The sequence below is a fragment of the Tachysurus fulvidraco genome, chromosome 22 (assembly GCF_022655615.1).
Source record: "Tachysurus fulvidraco isolate hzauxx_2018 chromosome 22, HZAU_PFXX_2.0, whole genome shotgun sequence".
In the NCBI taxonomy this organism is placed as follows: Eukaryota; Metazoa; Chordata; class Actinopteri; order Siluriformes; family Bagridae; genus Tachysurus; species Tachysurus fulvidraco.
In genome coordinates, this window is record NC_062539.1 from 1,506,089 (window position 1) to 1,516,088 (window position 10,000).

The 10,000-nt window shown below is 44.9% G+C and overlaps 1 protein-coding gene across 22 annotated transcripts in view; it reads left to right on the top strand.

Annotated features, from left to right (window-relative positions):
• Positions 1-10,000, top strand: part of ptprfb (protein tyrosine phosphatase receptor type Fb) — a 155,898-nt gene that overhangs the window by 88,209 nt on the left and 57,689 nt on the right. For 12 of the 22 annotated variants that reach the window (XM_027158212.2, XM_047806545.1, XM_047806549.1 and 9 more), the window contains 4 exons: positions 3,405-3,674; positions 5,390-5,971; positions 7,816-7,949; positions 9,062-9,206. In XM_027158212.2, the coding sequence (XP_027014013.2) occupies positions 3,405-3,674; positions 5,390-5,971; positions 7,816-7,949; positions 9,062-9,206 (1,131 nt within the window). Of the gene's footprint in view, positions 1-945; positions 958-3,404; positions 3,675-5,389; positions 5,972-7,815; positions 7,950-9,061; positions 9,207-10,000 lie in introns of all 22 variants that reach the window. The other 10 variants (XM_047806536.1, XM_047806537.1, XM_047806535.1 and 7 more) reach the window with 1 other exon arrangement.

A 10,000-nucleotide genomic window follows, 5' to 3' on the forward strand; every position in this document is an offset into this window, starting at 1 on the left:
TTAAGGATATAGTTAATAAATATATTTATTTTTATTTATTTATTACAGTAAAAAAAAAAATAGTTACATAAAATATAATTCAATTGATATTCTTTTTTTGTCTGTGGTTGATGAATGTGTGTGAGTCAGGTCCAGAAGTCTGAGTCCATCACATCACATTTCATTTATGAATTCATTTAGTGAGCGGTTTTATTTGATTTTATTTGTCTTCATCTAGATTAAGTGTCAGTTCCTCAACACAACACAAAGACAACAAGACACACAGCATTACTTACATTATTATTATTTCTACAGTTTCAGAAAGTACAGCATTGAGTGTGAGAGAGAGAGATAGAGAGAGAGAGAGAGAGAGAGAGAGAGAGAGAGAGTAGGAATAAAAGAGTAGACAATAAACTGATCAAATGAAAAAAGGTTTGTATGATGAAAAATCAAGAAAGGATAAAGTATAAAGTGAAAAGAAAGAAAGAGAGGTATAGTCTGTGGTGGGATAAACGATAGATGTTGAGGAGTTTGATGTGTTTGTGTGAAAGAGGAGAGAACGAAGGGGTCCCGGTTTGTTGGAACACTTTGTCCAGAATGTTCAGTTTCCATAAACAGGAAATAAACATTTGTTTACTGTTTGTTGTTGTTTATGCACTCAGACTTTTGGATGCAGCTGTACATCTGTTTGTCTGTCTGTCTGTACATCTGTCTGTCTGTCTGTCTGTCTGTCTGTCTGTACATCTGTCTGTACATCTGTCTGTCTGTCTGTCTGTCTGTACATCTGTCTGTCTGTACATCTGTCTGTCTGTCTGTACATCTGTCTGTCTGTCTCCACTACATCGATCACTGTTCACACAAATGTATTTGACACACTCTCTCTCTCTCTCTCTCTCTCTCTCTCTCTCTCTCTCACTCTCTCTCTCCATTTCCACTTCACCATCTCCTCATAAACACACCCCTCAGATCAGCGTGAAGGTTTGTCTCTTTCACTCTTTAACCTTTTCCATTCTCACGTCCCGCTAATCGCTCTGTCGTTCTTTATTTCCGTCTCGTCGCCCCGCATCCGACACCCTTAAATATTTTCTTTTATTTTGCAAAAACGCCTGAACCCCAAACACCTCCTTTCTGTGTGCTACTTTCTCTTTCATCCCTGCTCCACTTTTGTTTTGTTGTTGTTTGTTTATTGGAACAGGCAGGAGGGAAGTAGAGCTCGATAACCAGGACACCAGGACCACCAGTCAGATTCTAATCACAATTAAAACTCCTTCACTTATGTAGAAAGAAAGAAAGAAAGAAAGAAAGAAAGAAAGAAAGAAAGAAAGAAAGAAGTATGATGAAGAGTGATGATGAAGGTGCTGTATGGTCTAAAGTTGTAGAGTTTTTAAACTTTGTCATTTCTTTTCACCAAGAAACATTGGTGACATCATCATCATCATCATCATCATCATCATCATCAGTAGCCAGAGGAAGAGCTTGTGACTGCATCACTTCTGCTCAGAAACACTGACAGTAAAACATAATGTAGGACCATCGTATAGATGCCAATGGAATCGGGTTGCTTTTGAGCTCATATTTGACCCTAAAGCCTTCGCCGTTCCTTCCTTCCCACGTGCTGATTACAGATCGTTACCTGCTGCTCGTCAGGGGAGGACCTGTAAGCCATGCTAACACCTTTCTATCATGTAGTCCGGCCTGTCGTTCCTTTTGTCTCGTGTCCTGTCGTCATTACGTTGCACGCTCTGCTTCCTGTCAACTGCAGTCCACTGTGTCCTCTGCTTCCCTGCTAACACTCATGTACTCTATCATTAAGCTGTGATACGCAAATGTTTTGACATCCGGTACGATTCATTAAAAAGAACGTGCGCCACCACTTCTTTTTAACGATCTTCGGTCTTTCGCCGACAAGCCAAATCGTTCACGGGTCAAACCGTGGAAAATATTTCAGCCATTAACACCCGGTCTCACCTTCACTGTCCTGTCCATTTGTCTTGAAGACATATATGTAATCATCCTTTGTTGTCGAATTTTCAAACCCTGCCTCGTGTCTAATTGAAACAAAGTGTTCACCAGAACCTCGAGATGGCAAGACTTCGCCTTTTCCCAACCGCCTGGTAACAAGCCGGGGGGTGGTGGGTGGGGGGGAAGTGGGGGTCGGATAACAAGCGTGACTGTCGTGTATGTCTGGACAAATTAAGAAATATTTGAAAATCCATTTTCACAGGGTCTGCTGCAAAAACCCATTAGTGTCCACAGCGTTTCTCCGTGGAGACCTCGAGAGAGGTGGGTTAATGCAACAAAGGACCGATCGGTCCTGCTGCGGCGTTTCAACCGCAGCGAGTCGCAGCGCTCGTTCAGGTTCGCGTCTCTTTAAAGAACATAATTAAGCGAAGGCCACTTTCAGAACAAAAGGGTGGAGATAGTAATCTCGGTGCACACGGAATGGTGAGAACATAAACGGAACAGAAGCACAATAGGACTTTGTATTGTGTTTTAAGAGGACGTTTTTAACCTCCGTCTCCCCTGCGAGATTCTTTATTCGCCCTTGATTTCCCCTTCAAGCTGAAAGCACACGAGAGAGCACGTTTATCCCAGGCCATCTTTCCTTCCTTAACGTATTCAGATCAGCCTTCATGCCGATAGTCCGTTCTTCCTCCCTCGCTCTCCCTCTCTCTTATTCTTTTCGGTCTCCGAACAACGTCAACCGGCCCCATTTTTTCATCTCCATGGGAACCTCTTTATAATGTCAGCTTATCTGCATATCAGAGCTGCACAAAGAGAAGAAAAAAAGGCCTCGGTGAACAATGCGAGGCTTTTCTCCCGTCGCTGCAATCCAGATAGCCCCGAACTGTAGGGTATGCCGAGCATCTCACGCTATCGACACCCTGTAATCTGAAAAAGCCTTAAAACCCTGCAGATTGGATTAGGCGAAAATCGAAAGGGGGGAAAACATTCAATTAAGTTAAACATTAGCAAGATATCTTGTTGAATCCGATCTAGCTGAAAGGTACTTTCATCTTTTCCGCTAATCTTGGTTTCCTGTCTGTAGAGAGTCAGGTTGTGGCAGTGCTCTTGTACCACACAACCCAACGTAGCTTCCATCATACAGCACTGTGTGAAACAGATACAGCATCTGTGTCCTGCGATGTTACTTAAGATGTTAAGCGTTACTCTAGGTGTCTAGGCGCTAAGTAACTGGTCGTCGGATTTGACCTGTTGTACTGTAGTGGCAAGGTTGTAACTAAAAGGTAAGTAAACCTGGTAAACTTTTACAAGGAACTGAAAGATTTGTGTAAGAAGGATTCGTTAGATACACGAGCTAGAGCTTGCAATAGAATTACCCAGGTAACTATCTACTCTCGCGTCACTCTCGCAGCGCTAAATATCCAGACATCTCACTCGGTTCTTTCGGTTATGCTTTCCAGTACGACGGGTACCGCCCCGTTTCTCCATCCCACCCAGTGATCAGGAGGTGATGCCAGGGGGCAGCACCAACCTGACCTGTGTCGCCGTCGGAGCCCCGATGCCCTACGTCAAGTGGATGACTGGAGAAACCGAGCTCACCAAAGAAGAGGAAATGCCCGTAGGACGCAACGTTCTGGAACTCACCAACATCCGAAAGTCGGCTAACTACACCTGCGTGGCCATGTCTTCTCTGGGAATGATCGAAGCCACGGCGCAAGTTACAGTCAAAGGTAAGGTTAAAGCTTTTACTCCTTAACGACCCTCCGTTTGAACAAGCAGCAGAGGAACTGCAGTCATTCCTGTTCCGTGGTAACCTTGGTGGTTATGTTGCCTGGATGCGCGTATAATAGGCCTTTTCACTGATGCTATCTTCAGTTCAAACGGTAAACTTTTCAAAAGAACTGCGAGAAAGAAACTGTTTAGCACAAGACGCCATTCTGTAGAGAGAAAGTCTGTAGCCTCGCAACAGTCTACACTTTTAGACCAGCTGACTAAACGAACCAGAATAAATTTGCTTCTTATGTCGGTTCATTTCTTGAACTTTACACAAATTTGGTTTGAAAAAGTCAAATGATAAAAGAAGCATCTAATTAAATTAAGCTAGCAGGCTACAGCTGAATGTTGGCTGACTGATTTTTTCTCTAAAGAATCTCTTTGGTGTATTTAAAGCTTTCTCCACCCACTCAGGTAGATTGCCCTAAACCGAAGTCCCTCCACACCAGGCCCTGGTTTTGACTTGACCTCTAAAGTTACGTCCAGGCCGAGAAACCGTCCCTCTGTCGTTCTCTAGCATTAATGAGCTTAAGGGACTTCGGAAAGCTCACTGGAGAGAACAGCAGGCTTCGGCTTTTTGCCCTTTCGATGATTCAGAGCTTGTATTTGCCCACAGCGAACGTGCAGATTGAGCTTGAGTGTGTTTCAGTCCCAACAGACACAAGGACTCGCGTTAGCAACCGCTAACTCTATTGATTGCACTTTACACTTCGACAATCAATAATGGCTCAGAAAGTGTCACAGGCGTTTATCTCCAGGCTGGTCACAAGTCTTAATGACACGAGGATGTGTGTTCCTGACTTGCTCACCTGCCCTTTTTACTTGTACTGTCTCTCTCTCTCTCTCTCTCTCTCTCTCTCTCTCTCTCTCTCTCTCTCTCTCTCTCTCTCTCTCTCTCTCTCTCGGATACACAGTCGAGCTGAGCTATACTTCTTACTTGCTTTGCGATGGTTCAGTCTCTGACAGTCAATAAAATTGATTCAGCATAAGTTTCAGTGGCCAAGCGAGGTATCTGGTGAGGAACACGAAGTGACACTTGCTGTGTGACGATTGTACATTTACCCCCTGGTTTTATCGTTATTTTCAATATTTCCGTCATGTCATTTGCATGGTTACGTACTTTACGCGTGGTTACGTACTTTACGCGTGGTTACGTACTTTACGCGTGGTTACGTACTTTACGCATGGTTACGTACTTTACGCGTGGTTACGTACTTTACGCGTGGTTACGTACTTTACGCGTGGTTACGTACTTTACGCATGGTTACGTACTTTACGCGTGGTTACGTACTTTACACATGGTTATGTACTTTACGCGTGGTTACGTACTTTACGCGTGGTTACGTACTTTACGCGTGGTTACGTACTTAAGACGTTAGCACGAGGCTGCAATGCAATAGAAAAGAGCAGTAAATATATTTAATCAGTAAATATCTTTCAGAAGCTATCTGGAATTAAGGATTAGTGATTGTGATTAGCATAATAGCTAGCTGATGTGTTGCTGCTAGTACATAAGGACAATGTAGTTTTGTAGCGCACTAGTCGATAATGTAAATCGGACGCATTACAAGGAACAAGGTCAACATCCTGGTGAGCAAAGGATTATCTATTTCACATTTTTAGTGTTTTTACAAAGGTTTCTAAAACTTTCATCTGCCCTCCATCTCCTTAGCTCTTCCCAAACCGCCCACATCTCTGACCGTAACTGAAACAACGGCCACAAGCGTCACCCTGACGTGGGATTCTGGGAACCCGGAACCTGTGTCCTACTACATGATCCAGTACCGCTCCAAAGCTTCTGACAGCAGCTACCAGGAAGTGGACGGTGTTGCAACAACGCGCTACAGCATCGGCGGGTTGAGTCCATACTCAGAGTACGAGTTCCGCATAATGGCGGTGAACAACATTGGGCGTGGTCCACCAAGTGATGCTGTGGAGACTCGCACTAGCGAACAGGCGCCTTCGTCTCCTCCGTTGCACGTGCAGGCACGTATGCTGAGCTCCAGCACCATGCTGGTGCAGTGGGAACCACCTGAGGAACCCAACGGGCAGATTCGCGGGTATCGCATCTATTACACGACCGATCCGGACATGCAGCTCAGTGCCTGGCTGAAGCACAACACTGACGACAGCCGACTGACCACGATCTCTGGATTAACCACCAACGTCACCTACAGTCTTCGTGTCCTGGGCTTCACTTCTGTAGGAGACGGACCTCCGTCTGATGTCCTGCAGGTCAAAACACAACAAGGAGGTTTGTTAAGATCAACTTTTATTTGTATAAATATCCAACTAACTATGGGGGCACGGTGGCTTAGTGGTTAGCACGTTCGCCTCACACCTCCAGGGTTGGGGGTTCGATTCCCACCTCCACCTTGTGTGTGTGGAGTTTGCATGTTCTCCCCGTGCCTCGGGGGTTTCCTCCGGGTACTCCGGTTTCCTCCCCCGGTCCAAAGACATGCATGGTAGGTTGATTGGCATCTCTGGAAAATTGTCCGTAGTGTGTGTGTGTGAGTGAGAGTGTGTGTGTGCCCTGTGATGGGTTGACACTCCGTCCAGGGTGTATCCTGCCTCGATGCCCCATGACATAGGAGATAGGTACAGGATAGGCACAGGCTCCCCGTGACCCGAGAAGTTCAGATAAGCGGTAGGAAATGAATGAATGAACCAACTAACTAGCCAACCAACACAACTAACCGTAACTCGCCTTACCTTGCTTACCTTCCCTTGGGCTCCTTCCCCATTTTGGTAAAGAACTGTAAGCTTCTGCCAGTCAAAAGAACATTGTTTTGTGTACCTGATGTTTTTTATAGTACATGGAGGACCTGTTGAACCTCAGTGAACTAAAACCCAGGTTCAGATTTTAAAAAGCTTTTCGTTTTGTTTGTCGTTTTTTTTTCCTTTGCTGTGGCTCAGAGAGTCTCAGCTTTTTATAGACCGAGAAACAGAAATAAACACAGTGAGGATCTGGGACTAGTTTTGGTGTGTGTGTGTGTGTGTGTGTGTGTGTGTGTGTGTGTGTGTGTGTGTGTGTGTGTGTGTGTGTGTGTGTGGCGTATAAAGTTCAAAGCTTGCTGAAGTGATTCATCCTGCAGTGACACAGGCGAGATTTGTCTGTGCTGCAGATTGAATAAAGATGTGTTTACTAAAGTAAGAGACACGGAATAAAAAACACATAACAGAAAAATGGAGAAGTGCAAATATGTCCATGTGTCAGGGAGCGTTATGGTGGAGGTTTGTTTGCTTTTCCAGCGCTCAGGTAGCCACTAATGGAAGTCTGTCACAGCTAAAAGTCGCTTGTGTCGTTTTAGGTCTTTCTCCAAATCGTCTGTAAGTTACTTCTACAAAATAAAGTAGAAAGTCACGAGCTACGTAATCTCCTTCCTATTTCTATAATAATATTGGGGTCGGTCGTGATCGACGTAGTTAGCTACAACTTTCTGCTACAATTTTTTGTTTGTGAATTTTGGGGTGGGGGGGTATAGGCACGGTGGCTTAGTGGTTAGCACGTTCGACTCACACCTCCATGGTTGGGGGTTCGATTCCCGCCTCCACCTTGTGTGTGTGGAGTTTGCATGTTCTCCCCGTGCCTCAGGGGTTTCCTCCGGGTACTCCGGTTTCCTCCCCCGGTCCAAAGACATGCATGGTAGGTTGATTGGCATCTCTGGAAAATTGTCTGTAGTGTGTGAGTGAATGAGAGTGTGTGTGTGCCCTGTGATGGGTTGGCACTCCGTCCAGGGTGTATCCTGCCTCGATGCCCGATGACGCCTGAGACCCGAGGTAGTTTGGTAGAAAATGAACGAATGAAATTTTGGGTTCAGGACATAAACCGCTTATTAATACCCAAGTGCTTAGTAAAATGTCTCAGTCCTGTTTTCCAAGACGGTCACCTACCGTTATAATGATCCAGGATTGGTGGTGGATTCAAGTTCTGTTCATGTCTCTAGAACTGGACATGGGTTTGAGGTATAAAAGTCTTGAGGACAAAAGCTAAGCTCTCTGGGGAATTAGGCTAGTTTTGTACCACAACCCAAGACGTGGACTTGAGGCGGTAATCAGGTTTTTTTTAACCTCCTTTCTTTCCTGTGCATCCTTCAGTCCCCGCACAGCCTTCTGGATTCGAGGCCGAAGCCGAACTGGACACCAGGATTATGCTGAAGTGGCTTCTTCCTGTTCAGGAGCCCATCACTAAGTACGAGCTACATTACTGGGAGGCCGGTTCAGATAATAAGGTAAGGAAACGTTGCTAAAGTTTGCGCAGTAACTAAACTTGTTTCCTGTTATCGAGCTCCATGCAGAGGGTTATGACAGCGTGTAATTCAGGGCCACTGCTGGCAATTAAACATAGTCCAATGTGACGTTTTTGGGTCACGGCCCGAGGGCAAACGTCTGCGGGTCGTTTTCAGAGTTTGAGTTCTGTAAGATTGTTGTTTGGCTTTAAAAAAGAAAGGACGTCATAATCGATGCCCACTGACAACAGATCTGCGAAAACAACACTTGGCAAAAATTCACATGCCATGTGGAGGAGACGTGGGTAAAATCGGCCCATGTCGAGAGCAGATGCCTTTTGAACGCTCTGATCGTTCTCTGTTCCGGTTGTAGCTAAAATGTGACCGTAGACTGTAGGGGTGTGAAAAAAAATTAGATATCAGCATGACAGCAAAGCAGATAAAACTAAACTCCAAATATGTGTGATGCTAATGGGTTTTAGGGGCAGTGTATGGCACAAATGACTGGCATGACATGATGGTGCCACCACAAAGCAGGTGTTATGGGGCTTATCGTCGCATACGTCGACCTGATCGGCCGTTATCTTTTGGCACGGGTTCACTTTTTACATTTATGACCGTATTCTGATATGAATATGCAAATTACGTAACGGTACAAATTACGGTACAACGTACCCGATGTCTCGTCTCCTTTTTTTTTTCTCTTCATTTGCATACACGATCCTGATTGGCTGATATTTAATGACGCACAAACATTTTTACTTTTATTACATAATCTACATTTTATTAATATTCAACTTAGAAATCATGTCACTAGGATACTTTACCCCTGTCCCTGACCCCAGGTGAACTGATGGAATACATGCGATTCATTTGCATACTTGAACCCGATTGGCTGTTATATATTATGATGCAATAAGTCTCTCTAACCGTCATTAAGAAAATTTACACTCCAGTTTTTATTACTGTTATATTTAATGATGCAGTAACATCAGAGTTTATTGGATTATAAGTAGTTCTGTAGCGTTTAATGCTGTATTTTTATTTATTAGATGTAGTGATGCCAGAACAGTGAAAACTCCTCCTTCATACTACAATTGGTGTTCTTTTTGCAGCTCAGTGTCACCTTCAACCCGGCCGGGTCGTACGCCGTGGAAGGCCTGAAGCCAGACACTCTGTATATGTTCTCCCTCGCCGCTCGCTCTGAAATGGGCCTGGGGGTCTTCACCAAGCCCATCGAAGCCAGGACCGCTCAGTCCAGTGAGTGCTCTGCTCTTTCCTCCTGTTCTATCAGTGCTAACCTAAAAAAAAAGAAAAGAAAGAAATCATCCTGCTGCTCAGGGACAGCTGTAGATTTTCCGTTTCTCTCCTCCTGCCTCTGCTATTAATTATCCCTCTTTCCTGAGAATTCCTCTGTGCCTCGACAAGGGCAGAAGGGACAATATAATGCATTCTTGTCATCGTTATTTTCTTTGGGGTTAAAACAGTTAACGAGGATCCTGTAATTTTACCCCGTTAGTTTAACAACCAGCACAGAGAAGGAAACGTTGGGCTTTTTACCCCTGGTCACTTCCTGCGTTTTCTGTGATCAGATATCTATCCGACGGTAAAAAGACCAGGTCTAAATGCCCTCCGAAACGTTTTGGAGACGGATATAAACCCGATGGTACAAACCCCTTCAGGAGGTGGTCTGGGACGCGTTTCAGAGGAAACTGGACAGGTGTAAATGCATGTGGTTGTTCAAGCCACATACGTCAGCGCTATACTCCTCCCAAACGGAAGTACGTCACTCGCAGGTGACTCGCGAGTCGTGCATCACGCCAGAAGCAAATATGTTTTCCCACCAGCGCTGGCGCCGATCTTTCACCCAGGCGTCTTGTCGGGTCTTAAAATGCACTGCTGCTGCCAGCGAAAATGCAGCAAACAGTAAATGCTGTTTTTTGTAGCAACCGCATACACCAAAGCGTGAGGTCAAATATATTAGCATTTTGGGCGGGAGCAGAAAGATCGGATCGATGTCCGATTCGCCGAGATGCGTTTATGTGGCCTGATGT